Source organism: Motacilla alba, chromosome 4A, assembly GCF_015832195.1.
Source record: "Motacilla alba alba isolate MOTALB_02 chromosome 4A, Motacilla_alba_V1.0_pri, whole genome shotgun sequence".
Taxonomy (NCBI): domain Eukaryota; kingdom Metazoa; phylum Chordata; class Aves; order Passeriformes; family Motacillidae; genus Motacilla; species Motacilla alba.
In genome coordinates this window covers 16,434,148-16,452,475 of record NC_052045.1, presented here as the reverse complement: position 1 = coordinate 16,452,475, position 18,328 = coordinate 16,434,148, and the positions used below count along the sequence as shown (strand labels likewise).

General features: G+C 42.0%; 1 protein-coding gene across 10 annotated transcripts in view; it reads left to right on the top strand.

Moving 5' to 3' along the window:
- The window catches only part of ATRX (ATRX chromatin remodeler), a 68,117-nt gene that overhangs the window by 46,652 nt on the left and 3,137 nt on the right, over positions 1-18,328 (top strand). For 8 of the 10 annotated variants that reach the window (XM_038123196.1, XM_038123195.1, XM_038123193.1 and 5 more), the window contains 15 exons: positions 1,321-1,458; positions 1,696-1,871; positions 2,908-3,025; positions 3,588-3,718; positions 4,011-4,099; positions 4,262-4,431; positions 5,323-5,476; positions 5,783-5,886; positions 7,411-7,519; positions 8,524-8,701; positions 10,008-10,202; positions 14,723-14,872; positions 16,052-16,174; positions 16,713-16,808; positions 17,727-17,855. In XM_038123196.1, coding sequence (XP_037979124.1) covers positions 1,321-1,458; positions 1,696-1,871; positions 2,908-3,025; positions 3,588-3,718; positions 4,011-4,099; positions 4,262-4,431; positions 5,323-5,476; positions 5,783-5,886; positions 7,411-7,519; positions 8,524-8,701; positions 10,008-10,202; positions 14,723-14,872; positions 16,052-16,174; positions 16,713-16,808; positions 17,727-17,855 — 2,060 coding nt within the window. The other 2 variants (XM_038123200.1, XM_038123202.1) reach the window with 2 other exon arrangements.

The following is an 18,328-nucleotide window of genomic DNA, read 5'->3' as shown; positions in this document are numbered from 1 at the left end:
GAAATTTAGAAATCCATTGGCTTGGACAGGCCTGAGTGCATTTGGAATTCATCTGTGGATTTTCATAATTGTCTTCTAGACTTGTTTCAAAGGTTTGGGGGCTGTTTTGTTTGGGTTTTTTGCTTGGAAAGAAATATCTTCTTGATTCCTTTCTCTTCACATGTAAGATTCAAATCACTTTTAAATCACCTTAAAATGGCATGATTGATGTGACTGGCACTGGTGTGTGTGTAGTCAGAGGTGTCATCAATTCTCTGCTGTTGATCACTGCCCTAGAATTAATTTTACTCTTTAGAAGGCAGTTTGAATTTAGTCTGAGACAAAATATTCTCAGTAAATTATAGAAGATTAAACTGTCCTTGCTGACAAATCCTCCTTTGCTCCTCAAATATTGGCCTTTTTAGTGCTGAATAGCTGAACCCAACTGGTGGCTTTTCTCCAAGGTGCAGCAGCTTGTCATGAGCTGCTTCAGAGCTGAGAGTGCTGGAACTGAGGTCAGGTTTAGAGCTGGTAAAACATTTATTCTAAGTTACTACTTGGATCCTAGAATATCTTTTACTTCATTTTCAAGGAAAGAAATTCCAGAAATTGTGCTAAGTCTGAAAACAATTAAGAGTAAGTCTGTTCTGCCAAGTTGGGTATTATTTATCTTATTATTAGAGTTGCTTTGCATGCTGTGGGAATGTGTTGTGGTTTTGACATTCCTTGTGCAGCTCACTTAAACCAGACTGATATTTTATCTCCTGGAAGAAAGCTGAGGACATTCCTGAGGTGATTTTCAGCTGCAAAGTGGCAATTCACTTGTCTGTAATTCAGATCAAATCTGGTTGTGTTTTTTATTATCTAAGACTTCTGATTGCACTCTGTCCCCCTAGTGTTATTCTTGCCTTAATGAAAAATTTCAGGTTACCTGCTTTTTGGGTGTTTTGGGATTGATAAGTGTCAGTAGATGGCAGCCTAAAGCTGGAGAGAAGGAAGTTTTACTGAGTTTTGACAGGATGGATGGAGATGCAGCCATGCACAACCAGCAGCAGGAATAGACCATTTTAGCAGAAATATGCTGCAAAGCTGAGTTTAATCCTTGCCACGAAGACTTTACAAGCAACAGCCTTGATTTTACCAGAGTGGCTCCTCTGAATGCTTGTGCAAAGGCAGAGTGAGAAGCCAATCAGTGCTAAAACATCTCGCCACAAAACACACAAAAAAGTTTAAAAAAACCCAGAGTAACATTGGTGTAGAACAAATTTTGGATACTTTAGGCTGTCAGGTTCTTTGTGGCAATGAAATATTGTGGAGAGATTTAATATTGTTCCTTTCCAGGTCCTGACTTCGTGGTGTGTGATGAAGGACACATATTGAAAAATGAAGCATCTGCTGTCTCCAAGGCAATGAATTCTATTAAATCTAGGAGAAGAATAATTCTGACAGGAACACCACTGCAGAATAATCTTATAGAATGTGAGTAGTTGTCTTTTATTTCCTTCAGTGCACTTTTGCCTGTCAGCCATAGAAGATATATTTAGTTTGATTGGAAGAAAAGGATTTGAAGCAGTGCAGCTGCCTGCTAAGTTTCTCTGTGGCACATGTATTTTCTGTTTCTGCCATTTTGATGTAGCACATTGATTTTCTGTTTGCATTAATCCCAGCACTGTGCTTTCCATTTGGAGCCACTCAAGTGTGCCCTGTTTCTCCTAGATCACTGCATGGTTAACTTCATCAAGGAGAATTTGCTTGGCTCCATTAAGGAGTTCCGGAACCGCTTCATCAATCCCATCCAGAACGGGCAGTGTGCAGACTCCACCCCCGTGGATGTCAGGGTGATGAAGAAACGTGCTCACATCCTCTATGAGATGCTGGCTGGCTGTGTTCAGGTGAGAACACTTTGTCCCCAACTCATCACTTCATTTCGTTTCAGGAGAGGAGTTCTTTTGTCTCACTCTGATGAAATCACCCAAAGCCCTGTAGTGAGGCCAAAAAGGCCACAAAGGCCAAACTTCTGATTTGAGAGCTCCATAAATCTTTTAAATGAAATATTTTCACTGATTGTTAGATCCCTGCATTATTTATGACTAGAAAAACTTCATAGCTTTTCTCCAAATGTCAGTGTATTCTAAAATACACTGTACAAGTGTATTACAAGTATTAGAGGATACAGCTATTTCCTGCTGGGAGACAAGAACATTTTTTGGTAGAGTAGGACATGAGTTGCTCTGAAAGATTCCATTTTAACTCCATATGCACATTTAAGAACTGCCCTAAAGTCTACAGACTGCAGAGAAAGTTTCTGGTCCATAGTTTGTCAGTTATTTCTGAATATGTATTTTTTTCTGATCTGCAAGAATCAGAACAACGGAAAACAAGAGAGAATGAAAATTATTCAGGTTCAAAAGGGTGAAGAACTTGTTACTTTATAGACCTTAGATAACAAAAGCTTTGGCTGGAGCCCACATGGATTTTCTCCAGCCCTGTGCAGAGCAGATCCTGTCCACAGAGAGCAGCTCTCTCTTGTGGTCATTGGCTGAGTGGGGAGACAGAGTAGTGTCAGAGTCAAAAAAACCCAAAACAGAAGTAAAATCTGGTTTTAGTATTCTTAAAAAATCCCCCAAAAATAGTTCCCAGAGCAGCTCCTGGAGTTGCAGTGAACTTTGCAAGGACTTGGAACTGGACATGGGCTTAGCAGGTCATAGACTTTGGCCTGAGAAGCAGCTGAGTGGGGCAGGTGGATTCCTGCTGCAGGCCCTTAGTAGATTGTATTTCCTGGGCTGATTTTCCCCCTCTGGGGCTGAAAGCAGCAGGATCACCATCCCTCATCCACAATGCTTTGTCCTTTGAGATGCCCCAAGCCCTGAAGCTCTCAGGAGTGGTTGCTGTGTTTCTGTGACTGAGGCAGTGTCTGTGAAATTGCAGAGGAAGGATTACACAGCATTAACCAAGTTCCTGCCCCCCAAGTATGAGTACGTGCTCGAGGTGAGGATGACCCCCATCCAGTGCAAGCTCTACCAGTATTACCTGGATCACTTGACAGGTATGTGCCTGCAGCTCTCATGGCATTTAATAAGGGGCTTTTTGCCACAGTTGCTACATGAAAATCAACTTTCTGAACATTGTCCTATGCACTGAAGTGCTTGGACAACAAAAAAATATGCTGGGGTTTTTAAGGGTTTTTTTGGTAGTAGAATACTGCAGTGTTACAGGTCATTAAAGGTAGCTCAGATTAGTTAGATTCATTGAGACATAAATGCAAATGTTATTTTGTGTTTTCCACCTTGAGCTGCTTTTACAAAACCTAAATAGCCAAGTCTGTCTTTTTAAGAGGACTTGTGTACATTCCTGTACTGGGGAGCAATGTGCTTTTATGTAAAAAATATAATCGTGTTTCTCATTATCAAGAAAAAGGAGAAAATCTAATTTTGACAACTTTAACTGGGAGAAAAAATGGCTGTGAGTGAGTAATTTGAGCCCTTTTACAGGAGATGTTGCAGTATGATGTGCAGCTGGAAAAAGCACTCAGATGGGCTCTTCAAAGGGGAGCAGAGTGTGGCAAACTCACTTCAGGGCTCACTCTAAAACCTGAACTTTATTGTCAGGTGTAGGTGGTGGCAATGAAGGTGGAAGAGGCAAAGCTGGAGCTAAACTATTCCAGGATTTCCAGATGTTGAGCAGAATCTGGACTCACCCTTGGTGTTTGCAGCTGGACTATATTAGCAAAGAAAATAAGGTAAATTAGATATATCAAAATACTCTCACTTGAGAACTTTCCAAATAAGCTCTGCCAGACTCTAGGTAAAGTTTCGTCAGATTAATGGAAATCTTTGTTGCTGTGGGGTCATTTTGCTGCTGGTTTTGTCATATTTTTCTTGCTGGGTATGTTGTCATTCTTAAAACATTTTGCAAGGCCAGGCCTTTGTGGAACTTACCATTGTTTAAATGAAGAGTAAGCAGATGGATAAAGGCTGAATAAAAGCTTCTAGGTGAACATGGTTAATAATTGCTGTTTTTTCTCTTTTGAGGGCTATTTTGATGAAGACAGCATGGATGACTTCATAGCTTCAGATTCCGATGAAACTTCCATGAGCTTGAGTTCTGATGATTATGCAAAGTAATTGACCTTTTATTTAGTTTGTTGGTGTTGTTTCCCTTATATAACAGAAGTGATTCCTGTAAAGTGAATGTTCATTTTGTATTTGTGTCTGTTAGAATATGTTTTCTTTCAGTGGGATTTAAAAAAAAAAATAATGGCGTGTATAATGTTGCTTTTTAGGAAAAAAAAATCCAAAGGGAAAAAGGTGACAAAAGAGTGTAGCTCGAGTGGAAGTGGCAGTGATAATGATGTTGAAGTCATTAAAGTCTGGAATTCAAGATCTCGTGGAGGTGGGGAAGGAAATGTAGAAGATCTTACAAACAACCCAGCATCAACCAAGTCAGATGAAGGTGAGGATAACACAGAGTGATGGAAACAGGAGGCAGCTTCGTTTTGCAAAAGGCGATTTGAGAGGGCTGTCAGGAATTCTGCTGTGTGGCAGAATGGCAAATTCCTTAATTCACAGCTCCTGCTACTTCTAATTATGTATTTATCCTGGAAAAACAAGGGGCATCAACTTTGAGCTCGGGGGTTTTGAGGCAGGGAAGCTGCACGGTGAAATTTTTAAATTCAGAAATACAAAATTATATAACCTGGAAGATTAATGGAAAGATTAGGAAATATATCTGTCATAATTTGTTGCATCTGGAATTTGGATTGGATGCTGAGCAAGCAGATCCAGTGCAGCAGGAACACAAGACCTCTTTAAAGTTGTTATTCAAACTTCTAACAGCTGCACACTTAATTTTTGGGTTTTTTTCCTGCAATAATCTGGCTTTTGTCTTGTATCTGGTATCGCAGAGATAATTTTCTGATTCTGTTATTTCATGTGTGTCTAATCTCTTTCCCTAAGTAATTTAAAATTTTTGTGAGAGTTCAGGTGAGAAATGTTTTTTTTTTTTGCCCCCATCCCAATGGCAACATCTTGTAAATGTCTAAGGGGTGGAGGGTGTTGTATGTAAAACATTTATACACAGAGATTAAATGTGTTAAAGGAATTACATCATAGGCAGGCTGAGTTTCTGTCTCTGCATCTCTTAGATATTTAACTCTTGTAATTGCTGGTAGTGCAAATGCTGGCTTTTCTTTGACTCTTTAACTCTTTTCATACCAGTTAAGTCTGATAATGAGGGAACAATTCTGTAGTTCAGAGCATTTAAATGAAGACCATGTTCTCATGTTTGATTTTTATTTCTTTTTCTTTGGTTTTTTGTTGTTTTGTTTGTTTTTTTTTTTAATAGGCAAAGCTACATCCTCTTCCAATCCTGGGAGCCCAGCTCCAGACTGGTACAAAGATTTTGTCACTGATGCAGATGCTGAGGTGTTGGAACATTCTGGGAAAATGGTGCTGCTCTTTGAAATTCTTCGGATGGCAGAGGAGCTGGGAGACAAAGTGTAAGTTCTGGACATGTCATGGAAGACTTCAGGAATATATGATATTATAGTCATGTATATAGATAATTTATTAGTCTGACAGTGTTCCCCATCCATCCCCTCTTCATTCTGCTGTTTTCTGAAGCAGCCAAGCATGGTGCACTCATTTTTGTCAGGGATCTTCCCACACCTGCATGTGCCCCACTGAAGTCTTGCTCTGTTTGTCTCAAAGGTTGTATCAGAAGGAGGAGGGAACAAAAATGAAGCACTGCAATAATTAAAAGAACTCCAGAGATGAATTCTGTGTTTTCCTGTTTCTTTGTTCAGCCTAGTGTTCAGCCAGTCCCTAATATCTCTGGATTTGATAGAAGATTTCCTGGAGCTGGCTAACAGGGAGAAATCTGAGAGAGATCAGCCTCCTATCTACAAGGGTGAGTGTCTCCTTCAACACCTGCAGCACTCAGAGCTCTCTCCCAAGTCTGTTCAGTGCCCATGGAGTGTTTCCATTAGGGTGCTGCATGCTCTGGACTGCCCCTGAGGCTGGCAGGGTTACTGGGCTCCCCTGCAGGAGCTCTCTGCTGGCCCGTTGGGGACTCTCTGATTTCACTCTGCATTATCCAAGCTTCTTGTAGCCTAAGCAGCTTTAATGTTCACATCTGAGAGAAGGCGTTTTGTTAAATTCTGCCCAAAAAATGATGTTAAATTCTGGTGTGTGGCAAATCCTGATCCTTCCTCCTGGGAGAGAGAGAGTGAAGGGAAATGAGGCTGCTTTAAACCAGCGTGGAAAATGTGGAAAATGTGAATTTAGGCTTTATATGCACTGCAGCAGGGTGGCTTATGGATTTCATAGGGAGCAAGTATTGAATCAGTTATTATCCTAGTGGTGCTCAAATGGCATGGAATGCCTCACTAAGGTGTTCCCAGAGCTCTTGAGGGTGCTGGTTCTCCTTACCCAGAGTTTCATTCCCAGGACATGTGGGTTGAAGAACTCCTTCAAGTCTGCCTTTCCTTTCCAGTCTCTCAGCAACTCTTCCATGTGTTTGCACTTGAGATAAGGACAAGTGGCTCAGTGATGGTGACTGGAGATCTGCAGGATGTGTCTCTCACACATTTATCCTTCCTGACTGTTGCTTTCTGTTCTGAATTTTGTCATCTCGGACATTACAAGGTGTCTGCCTGTACAAGGAGGACTTGTGTCTTTATTCTGAGATTTTAAAGAGGTTGGGGTTTTCCATGTGTGATAGCTCTGGCCAGCAAAATTAGATCATGGCAAGGTTCACCTTTCCTGACAGAACCCCCAGTCTGCCTCTCACAATGGATTGAATTGAGCAGTGCTGCTCCCAAAGCCATTGTTTTCTTCATGATTGATGGCTCAGGGATATTAATTTTGTGTACAAATACCTTGATGGCCAGAGCAGATGGAAGGTTACTGAGAGAAGAAAGTCCTCCATCAGCTGTAGTTATTTTTTCCCCCCAGTCTGACAAGAAGTTGCTGTAACTCACAGGGTAATTAAACCCAAAGATGTTGCTGGATTTCAGTTCCAAAATGAGTTTGACCTTTGGAATCTCCTTTGGAGCATTGACTTCTCAGTGCTGGTTGAGTGGGACACTGACACTGGTGCTGTAATGTGAACCTACCTGGATCCCTTGGAAAAGGGCAATTAGTGCTACAGCACCTAAAGATGAGATGTAACAACATCTTTGGGACTTCTAAAATTAACTTTGGCTCCAAGTTAAGGCCTAGCTCTGCAAATTTAGAAATACAGCTAGAAAGTGTGAAAAATAAGAGGACTTCCCCCCACCAAAAAAAGCTAAGGTATTTTCAAATAATTAAATTTAAATTTAACCTCAGAACTATTTTTTAAATTAATATTTCTGTCTTTAAATTCCAGTTGGTTACCAGTCTGGTTATTTACACCATCAGCATTTCCATAACTTGGCTGTTGCATTTGCAGGTGAAGGAAAATGGTTCAGAAATATTGATTATTATCGCCTGGATGGCTCCACCACAGCTCAGTCCAGAAAGAAATGGGCTGAGGAGTTTAATGATGAAACTAATGTGAGGTGAGATCTCTCCTGAGATACATATGCTTTATTTTCCCCTTTTTCTTTCTTCTGTTCCCTAATTATTATTACTTTTATTAGCTTAATGACCTCAGGACCAGGCAAATGGTGATCAGAACTCGCACAGAAAAGCTGCAGGAATGTGTTACTGACTTCAGATGAATCCCGTTGCACTCAGCAGTGTTTCCTTGCTCTTTTCATTGTCCTTTAGATTGTAACCAATTTAAATCAGAGACAGTGTTTTTATTGCAAGCCCTTAAAGGATACAAGGACCTAGGAAGGATGTGCAGTTCCTGGGCCACTCAGGAGCAAATTAATTCTTTCAGCTGCCCCCAGAATTGGCTCCCAGCCCTCCATTGCTCCTCAGAAATGGGACTTTGAAGTCTGATGTAGATACAGAGGTACTGACTTGTATTTGAATGAAGTTAAGGAGCTTCACCTTCCTAGATCTGTTTAGAAAATAAAGTATATAATCATCGTGCAGTCATTTATAATGTGCAGGGGGAAAAGGTTAAATTAAGAAGTGAACTAGCCCAGTGTTAATACTTTTAAATAGTTTAACCTGTCAGGTGTCTCTCAAGAACTGGTTCCAAGGTGAACCTGAGCGAGATATTTCCGAATCTCAAAAAACCCAGATGTTTTCAAAGAGACAGTGTCGTTGGAGAGTTACCCTGAAAGTTTGCAGGCCAGGAAAGAGTTTCTGTGGCATGGAATCTGCCTGTTTAAAATTATGGTTTAATTTGATATAACTAATTTCATTAGAGCTTGAAAATGCAAACCCCAAAGATTTTTCTTCCCCACCAGTTTTTCTTAACAGCCCATTTGCAAAAGGCCTTGATGTGTATTTTTGGGAGAATATGTTTTGCTAAAAGTGTTGTTCTTGTAAAATCTGCATCTGTTTTATGCTTAATACATTATTTTAATGAAGTTTTAGAGTTATTTCAGTTTATGAACACCAGTTATTTTCCAAAATACTGAAATTTTGCAACTCTTCTCTGTTCCAGAGGCCGCTTGTTCATCATATCCACTAAAGCAGGTTCCCTGGGAATAAACCTGGTGGCTGCTAACAGAGTCATCATCTTTGATGCCTCCTGGAACCCCTCCTATGACATCCAGAGCATCTTCAGGGTGTATCGCTTCGGGCAGAACAAGCCTGTGTTTGTGTACAGGTTTTTGGCTCAGGTACATTTCTGCTGCACTTTCTGTGCTCTTTCATCCTGCAGTCAAATTTGGGAGCTGGGACTGGGCCTGTTTGGGTGTGTTGGGGTCTGTAGTGACCCAAGTTGATCCAGTCATGTTCCAGCTCTGATCTGGAGCAGGGTTTGGCCACTGAAGCGTGAAGGGAAGCGTGATAAAATAAATGTCACATTATTTCCTGTAGAGTCCCCCTTGTCTGACACTTTATTAACCCCAGTTCTGGAATTCCAGCAGTGATTCACATGTCCAGACCCAGGCTCAGAACAGGAGTCTCAGCCTTTTTAATTTGCACACCACTAAAATCTCTGAATGGAGCAGTCCCTGCAGAGGATGGTGGTGTTGTTAGGGCATAGCCCTGCCCAGGGCAGCTCCTTCTGCAGACCCTGATGGTCAAACTGCAGTGAAACCACGTGGATACAAGTGAATCTTTATAAAGAGGCGTCCAGTCTTACTTGAAAACTCATATCACACCCTACAGATGTTTTAGATGGGTAAGAACTCCTGTGGACACTGATCTGTGCTTTATGTAAGGCCATTGTTTCTGTTGGGAAGAGCCTCCTCAGCTTCTGCTTCCTCAGGTGTGAGAGGAGCCTGGAGCCCTTTCCCAGGAGCACCTAACCCTTGATCCAGTCACTCTTTCCATCTCAGCTGAAGCAGATCCTTGTCTGGGACATGTTACTGTCACAAATGAGGTTTTTCTTCTGGCTTCAGTTTATTTTTGTAGTTTTCTCTGTGCACTTTTGAACTGTTGATATCCTTTTTAAATTATGCTGTTCAGAACAGGCTGTGCTGTTCTCGTCCTTCTCAGTCATCTTTTTTTTCAAAAAAATAAGTAATTTTCCTATTTTTCATCAGAGATCTAATTTTTTTTTTGTACACAGCTGTGGTGAATTAGGCTTGACTGCCTCCCTTCCCCTCTGCCCTCCACCACAGTGATATGGTATCTGTTTTCCTTTTCACAGGCTGCTCAAAGCAGCAAAATAAGGTACATGCTGTGAAAATTGCCGTTTTTTGGTCAAAATCCTACTTTGGGGAATTGAAGCAAAACTGGATCTCTTAAAAACACCACTAAAAGACCAATTTTCTTCCTCTAGTCAACAGTAGATGACATCTGTCCCATGCACAGTTCCTGCTGTGCCGCTTCCAGCAGGTTTTTCCTTTTATTGCTCAGCAAACAAACGCCTTCAAAGCGGCAGAAGCAGGGCAGAGAGAACTGCTGGGCGGTGCTTTGGGCTTTTTTCCACCCGTGAGTATTGCTGTGGGTGAGCAGTGGGTGTGTGTGTGTGTGCAGGGAACCATGGAGGACAAGATCTACGACCGGCAGGTGACGAAGCAGTCGCTGTCCTTCAGGGTGGTGGACCAGCAGCAGGTGGAGCGGCACTTCACCATGAACGAGCTCACCGAGCTCTACACCTTCGAGCCAGACCTGCTGGATGACCCCAACTCCGAGAAGAAGAAGAAGAGGGACACCCCCATGCTGCCAAAAGTGAGTGGTGGCCATCAGCAGCAATTTTGTGCTGGGTCTGTTGAAATGTGTTCCAGGTTTGTAGTGTAGAGCAGTGCTGGCTGCTTGGAGTGGAGCTGGAGAGCAGGAAACACAATAAAATCCATAATTAACACAACAAACCTTTAAGGAGCTGGGTGAGGAGTTTCCCTTCAGTGTAACTGACACTGTGAGAGAAAGATACCCATAAAAAGACCCAACTTTGAAGTCAGAACAAGCAAAGACACTTTTTCACACATTTTGAATAAATAGAAGTTTTACTGCATGAAATTGTGGAAAATTCACATGAGCATCTGAGTGGGTGCTGGTGAGACCCAGCACAACCTCAGTTTGTGAGAACACATCTGTGAGGTGGCACTGGAGGTAAAAGTCTTCTTAATCCTTGTTTTCCTTTGCCAGGACTTTTTGGGTTTTAGTTCCCTGTTCAACTTCCTTTAGTAGAGATCAGGGAAGAGTTGCACTAAGGTAAGAATAAACTTTAGGGGAAAGAATAACTAGTTCCAGTATTTTATTCTTTTTCTCCAAGTCAGTTTGTATTTAGGATTAGCCTGTGGGTTTATATTTCATTTATAGTCTCTGTGTTTGTGGGCTGCTAAGGACTAATTCATCCTTTAGCTGTTGTGGAATTCTCTGCTTCTTGCCATTTGGAACACATCAGGGAGTGGCCAGTAGTTCATGAACTGGTTAAATTTCAGTGGTTTGGTCACTCTGCAGTGTCTGGGCATTGTATTATCCAATTAATAGTATTTTATCTTTTTTTTTTTTACATTCTTAATTAATGCTTTGTGCATTCGTGCTTCCACAAACAGAGCCAATGCAGCACCATTTGCTGATGCTGCTTCTTATCTTAAAAAATGTAAAAATAACTCAAAAACTCATGAAACAACTGAATCTGTTACCTTGAAACATCGATCAATCCAAAGCAATAATTATATTTTGAAGGCTTCTGGTTTTCTATTACAAAATAAATCAGTTAATGAATGTGTTCATAAACTCAAAACTTGCTCCATCACTCAGTTTTATGTATTAAGTTTCATATTAGTGCCATCATCAGTGTAAGGTTTGTGCAAGTCAAGTTGAAGATGAGCTTTTAACCCCTTCCTGCCTGTAAATAGAGCAAATCTAGGGACTGGAGTTATTTTTGTGATGTCTCATGGTTTTAGCAGATGGTGTATTGTCTTTTTGAAGAGGTGCATCTCAGTACATGCTGTGTGCAAATTTCTAATTCCTTTTTGATTGATGGCTGAAAAGGCTGTAAATAATCAAGTAAATTTATCTGTGCAAGGTTCCTCAGTTAATTATTCCTGAACTCAGTTAATTATTCCTTATTTCAGTGTGATTTTAGCAAAGCTGCATCATTCAGCTTGGTTATTAATCTCCTTAACAATTAATTTAACAACAAACAGCATTTTTCTTAGGCTGATTAAAAAAATGTGTTGATAGGAACACATTTTATTGTAACATCAAGTAATTACACAGCATTTAGAGATAAGAATTCTCTTTAAGACATGAGGGCAGGGTAAAAATACCACTTTTTGTGCTTTTTCATTATTTTAGAGTGCAAGGGGAGAGCAGAGTCCTCAGAACATGGGGACAAGGAGGTTTGAAAATGCACCTTTTAGAACTGCCCCTTTCTGGAGGGAATTGTGAGCAGGAATTAGGGGAAATGTGCTCCATCTTTTCTCCAACCATCTGAGCATAAATGTGGAAAAACCTGTGGGGATAACTGGTTTTCTTCTCAGAAACCTGCCTGGCTCCAGGGCATCCCACCGTGGGAAGGGTCTTCAGGAATCCTTGAGCCAGGATTCCTGTGGGATGAGGAGGAATAATTCAGAGCTGAGTGTTGGGGTTCTTCTGACTCGTTTTCACTTCTTGGGTGGAAGAAAAACCCAAATATTTAACTCTTGTGTTTTAAGTGGGACGGGAGAATTCATTCTGTATTGTTTTAAAAGTCAGCAAGTGAAGAAACAAATCCTGCTTGGTTTTAAACTAGATCCTTCAGAATTTTGGCTTTACAACATCCAGCTTTGAGCCCAAGAGCAGTTTTCTTGGAAAGTGCTGTTAAGGGGGGAGAAGGTGTGGAATGCTTTTATTTTCTGTAAAAATGACAGTGCAGATGTGCAGTCTGTTGTTCCCCTTGAAGTTTTTCCAGGTTTCATGTCCAGTTTTTATTGGGGCAGCAGTTTTCCCTTGGGGTTTGGAGATTCTCAGGGAAGAAGTGCCTGTGGTGCTTCAGCCCCAGCTCCAGAGCTCCAGGGCTCTGCCCTCAGCCCTCAAAAACAGCTTCTGGTCTTCAGCTCTGCAGGTACTTGGGGTTAGCAGAATATTTGTAATACCAGTGTGGTTCACGTGAATTCTTACTCTCAACTTCCACTGTTTGATTTCATTCATCCCCTGTCCCTGCCCAGCTGGAAAGGGCTGCTTTGGAATTTCAGTCCTAAAAAGGTGTCTTAAGGCTGAATGATCACTTGGTCACCTTTGCTGTATTCAGTGTAGAAATAAGGACATTACAATTTCCAGAATGTTCAGGACAGTCCATGAGCTGGACAGAGGCAGTGTTGGGGCACTGGGTGTCCCTCAGAAGTGGCCCTGCTGTTGCCCCCCAGCCCTGGGCTCATTCCCCATTCCTCATTCAGGGAATTAGACTTGAAGGCACTTTTTTATTGATGTGAAATGAAGACTTGGCTCAGTTGAGGTCATTTAATGCAGATTGGAAAAGCAGATTAAAATCATAGTTCAGGTTCAGTGGATATGGATCTCAGTATTTTTTACTACCTCAGGACAGGGACATGTGGTTTACTGTGGTTCCATGTCAGGGACAGCTTTGTGAATTTTGATCTCAGGCTTGGAAGAATTTGCTTCTTATTTAATTTTTGTATTTTTAGCTGTAGTATTAAATATTCAGCTGGTTGAAGAAAACCTGTGAATTACAACATAACTTGCATTCCTTCATGGAAGATTTCCTTTCTAACACACTGACCTGTCTGTAGCATTTACTTTCCATCAGGATTTTAAAAAGACAAATGTCTTTTTTAAAATTCAAACTCCTTTTCCATCTCTCTTCATATTTTCATTCACCACCAGGATTTCATCCTAAAGCTTAAAAAACAATTGATAATCATTATTCTATCAACAAGCTAAACAAATGTAAATAAATAATTACTCTGATGGTTTTTTATGTGTAAAGTGGATTTAGTATTTTTTTTGTAAGATTGAACTAAATGCATCCCTGTTTTCAAGCTCCCATCATTAAAATCAACACAAAATAAAGTTTAGGCAAAGAAAAGCAAAGCCCCAGTTGGATGTAATTTAAAGCACGTTTGGAGGGCTGTGCAGGCTGAGGGAGGCTGGGTTATATTCCAGGGTTGCTTGCTGCCCTGCTGTTCCCAGGGCAGTTCCTGCACCTCCAGGAGCCTCCTCAGCCACCTCCTGTGGCTTTGTGTCACCCCCATCCGTGGGGTGACAGCCCCCAGCACCCCAAAGCCCCACTGCTCCCTGTGCCCAGCAGGCTGCAGACCCCACCTGGGATACTCTGGGAGGAGCTGGTGATGAGGACAGTCACACCAGGCAGGAGAAGGGTGGGACAGAGAGCAGCTCTTTGATAATTGGTTACCATAATTAACTGCTCAAGCACACAGAAACAGCTTTGTGGAGCTGCTGTGGCAGAGCCCCTGGTCAGGACTTCCCACTCAGAGTGGCTGCAAAAATCTGTTTGTTTGTGGGTGCTTTTTTCAGTCATTGTTCAGCTGAGACTGTAAAATGCCAGGGTGGGATGGGCTGGATTCCTGCTGGTGCAAGCCCTGGCACAGTGAGGGCAGGACCTGGAGGGGCTCAGATAACTCCTGCACTGTAATTCCTCTCAGGAGTGCTTCAGTGATGTTTTCCCATCAGGAATTTTAGCCTGAACGCTGAGGTGTGTTGGAGCTTCCTTAATTGATGAAGCTCATCAGGCACACAAGTAATGTAAGAACCCTGTTCAAGCATGACCTTAGGAAAGGAGCTCCTGAGGTGCAGCAGGAGCAGTTCTTCATAGTCCTGTAGGAATCTTTCTCTTCATCTTCTGCAGCATCACCTTGCCTGTCAGACAAAAAGGTTTGACTTTAAAAAATTGGGGATGTTGGACCCACAGTAGTGCTCAGTGTTTGGAAGCTGTAGAGATGCTGTTGGTGTGTATAAATGCAGAGGTATCCATGGGTCCTGTCTGTTGTCCAGCCTAAGCAAAGGAACAGCCACTGAGAGCATTCCATTCTTTCTAGGTGCATTTATTGTTGTGGAATCTGAGCGCATTCCTGTGGTTTATTAAGTGACTGCACTGTCATCTCTGCAACTGATCTTAATCCATTGCTCTCCCTCTGAGGAAAATTGTACTTTAAAATGATTTCCAAGTTTTATTGTGCTGTGGAGTGCTGCTAGCTGCTGCGTGTGGAATGGGGAGGGAGCAGCAGGGGGGACACGGGGCAGAGCTGCTGAGTGACTCCTCCTTCATCCCCTCCTTTGAACAGGACACGATCCTGGCAGAGCTGCTCCAGATCAACAAGGAGTACATAGTGGGGTACCACGAGCATGATTCACTCCTGGACCATAAGGAGGAGGAGGAACTCACTGAAGAAGAGAGGAAGGCAGCCTGGGCAGAATATGAAGCAGAAAAGAAGGTAAAGCTATTTAATCTGGTTTATGTATATGAAAAGAACCTTTCCAGGTTTAGAATAACCTTTTCAGTGTGTCTTTGGATAATTAAATATTGTTATAGACCAAGAAAAAAATACGTAAAGCAAATATTGGCATAGGAGAAATAGAGATACTGTGTCTTTTTTGCTCCTTCTGGTTCTTTCTGTGTGTTTGCTTTGCTACTTTAATTACAAGTTACTTTTACTCCTGCATATTTTTTCTAATTTATTGTAAAACTCAACTGATGTCCTGTGTAACCCCTCTTTTCCCCTTTGAGGGTGTGCCTGTCAGGGGCTCTGTGTGCCAGTGTTACCTTCCTTAGCTAATATTAACATTAATATTAACATATAAACCAGTACCTGATAATGCAGCAGAAATCAGTGGAATTACAGTAAGGGGAGCCCTGTTCAGACTTTGTTGCCCTGTGCCCTGTGAGTGTGTCAGGCACAGCTGATGGTGGTTTGTCCTCACTCACTGGGTGTGTGAGCTGCCCCAAAGCTCTTTGTGTTGCTGAAACAAAAGCTGTGCCTTTACCCTTGGCAGGGTCACAAGGGGTGTTAATGAGATGCCACCAAGGTTGAAATTCTCAATCAGATTTGTTGGTGTTACCCCAAATTACCTTTTGAATTTCAGTGGGCCAGGCACCCTCAAAAGCCTTCCACTAAAAGTACAAAAAGTGGGTGTATAAATTGTCTCTGACCACCTTGAGTGAACTGATGAAAAGGTTTGGGGAGGGAAAAGAAATAGGGAGATAAAGAGTAAAATCTGAAGTTGCCCTGTGAGAAATCCAAATGGGCAATGATCTTTACATTCCTGCTAATAAATTGTGTATTTTGCTTTTTCAGAATTCCATTTCAGGCTGGTCAAACTCTACATTAAGTAGTGGGTTTTCAATATACAAAAAAAAAAAAAAAACCTTAACCAACTTAAGCTGTACTGATAAGCAGTGGTCATTTATATATCAAATATTGACCAGCTAAACCCAGAGATCATTGAATGCTGGAGCTTGGGCTCCTCTGTGCCTGAAATGGGGTTCTGGGCTGAGGTTTGGAGACCTCCATGGTCCACGTCCAGGGCCTGTGGCTGTCTCTAGGGGCTGCTTTGGCTGTGTGCTTCTCGCTGAGTTAGCAGAGTTAGTGACCCGTGCACTTGGTGTTTTTCAGGGCATGACCATGCGTTTCAACATGCCCACAGGGACCACCACAATGCCCCCAAATTTCAACTCTCAGACATATATTCCTTACAATTTGGGTGCTCTGTCAGCAATGAGTAACCAGCAGCTGGAGGTAAGGAGCACAGCATGCCTGTGTTGCTGCAGGGGTTTTCTCTCACAAAGTGTGGATCGTGTCAGTCCGAAATATTTTTATATTTTTGGATTTTGGGGGGGGTTTTTTGCATGTAGCTTTACTGAAGTTTAACTTGCATGTACATAAACCTATACCTGGGCAGATTGTCAGGATTCTGGAGCATCACCTGCATTCTTTGCAGACTTTAGTTGCCACTTTTGAAATTATAACACCTTCAGGTCTGTATGATAGAACATTTACCTGGGTTTTCACCATTCTCATGCTGGTCTGAAAACCTCTGGGTACAAAAATAGGTTTTTACGAATGCTGTCTACAAATTGCAAGGTTTATGGATGTTGTTCATCTGCTCTGTGCTGAAATTCAAAGAGGTGGCAGCTCAGACTCATTGACTTGTGCAAATTGAGAGCAGAGAGGTAATTGAATTCTAGGTATGTACAAGAGAAAGATTGAGAAGGCTGGGGAAGAAATGTGTTTGTTGTTTCTGTGCTTTATAACTGATCTTGTGGTGTTTTCTCAGGACCTTATTAATCAAGGAAGAGAGAAGGTAGTGGAAGCAACCAACAGTGTGGCTGCAGCAAGAATCCAGCCTCTTGAAGACATCATTTCAGCCATAGTGAGTGCAGTGCATAACCCTGGGCTTAGATCAGGGGTGGAAAACATTGAACGTTATCAAACAAAGATACTCCTAGTGCAAATGGTCATCCAGCTAATGAATTGCATTATTAATGAGCACCATTTCCAGTTGGGAGTGACCTTTATCCCAGCAGTACCCCTTGGTGGTGTGTAGCCAGAGCCTTACAGGAGTGGCAGTTTAGATCCATAAGTATTTGCCATGCTCTGAAAATGCTGGTTTTTCTAGAAAGCAGAACAGCAATTACAGGCAAGTAGTTATTGTATTTTGTGGACTGCTAATTGCCAGTTAGAAGAACTAATAACTCCTAGTTCTGGTGTGGTCTTTTCAGGGACCCCCGTCAAAGGGAGGAATGATGAATCTGATTCTGTGTTCTTAGAAGGCTAATTTATTATTTTATGGTCTATATTATATTGAAGAATACTAAACTAAATTATACTAAACTCTACTAAAGAATATAGAAAGGATACCTACAGAAGGCTAGAAGATACTAAAGAAAAACTCGTGACTTTCTCCTCCAGAGTCTGACACAGCTTGGCCCTTGATTGGCCAATGAGTAAAAACAATTCACATGAAACCAATGAAACGATCACCTGTGGGTGAACGATGTCTAAACCACATTGCAAAGCAGCAAAACACAAGAGAAGCAAATGAGATAATTACCGTTTTCCTTTTTCTCTGAGGCTTCTCAGCTTCCCAGGAGAAAATCCTGGGCAAGGAGATTTTTCCAGAAAATATGACAGTGACGTTCTGGTTCTGGTGAAGCAGTTTTGCACTCACTGGAAGTTGGGCTGGTTTAACTCTTGGTGCAACTGCAAACGTGACACAGGGCCTCAGTTACCGTCAGGCTTTTGTTCAAACGACCAGTGCCAAGAAGGTTTTGGGTTTTTTGCTTTCCAGTGGAAGGAAAACTTAACCCTGACGGAGAGCCAGGTGCAGGCCCTGGCCCTGAACAGACAGGCGAGCCAGGAGCTGGATGTGAAGCGCCGAGAAGCCATTTACAACGACGTCCTCGGGAAACAGCAGATGGTAAAATATCCTGCATTTATTTATCTACTGTCAGTGTTTGAATGAGGATCTTGTGTGTGCTCATTCCTGAGCTACAGGTGTATGTTTAGGCACATAAATATCCCTCACAGAGTGGTCAGCAGTGTGCTGGAGTTCATTGCTTGGCCTCAGTGAGGGAGACACGGGAGAGGTTCATGAAAAAGCCACTGGCCAGGTTTTTGAGCTGAAGGGCTTTGCTGCGAGGTCACGAGGCGTAAAGAGAAATCTGATTCCCAGAGCTCAGCCAGCCACTTAGGAAACACATCTTAGAAAGTGTTGGTAATGTTGTTTTAGCTTAGAATTACTTTGCAGACTCTGAAAGTTGCCCAGATGATGTCAGAAGGAGAGTTTTTCTCTCAGGCAAACAAACACTGACAGTCCACAGGCGGGACTTTCAAAGGGAAGATGAATGGTACCTGACAAATGATGATGTAACTTATACCTGGGAATAATTT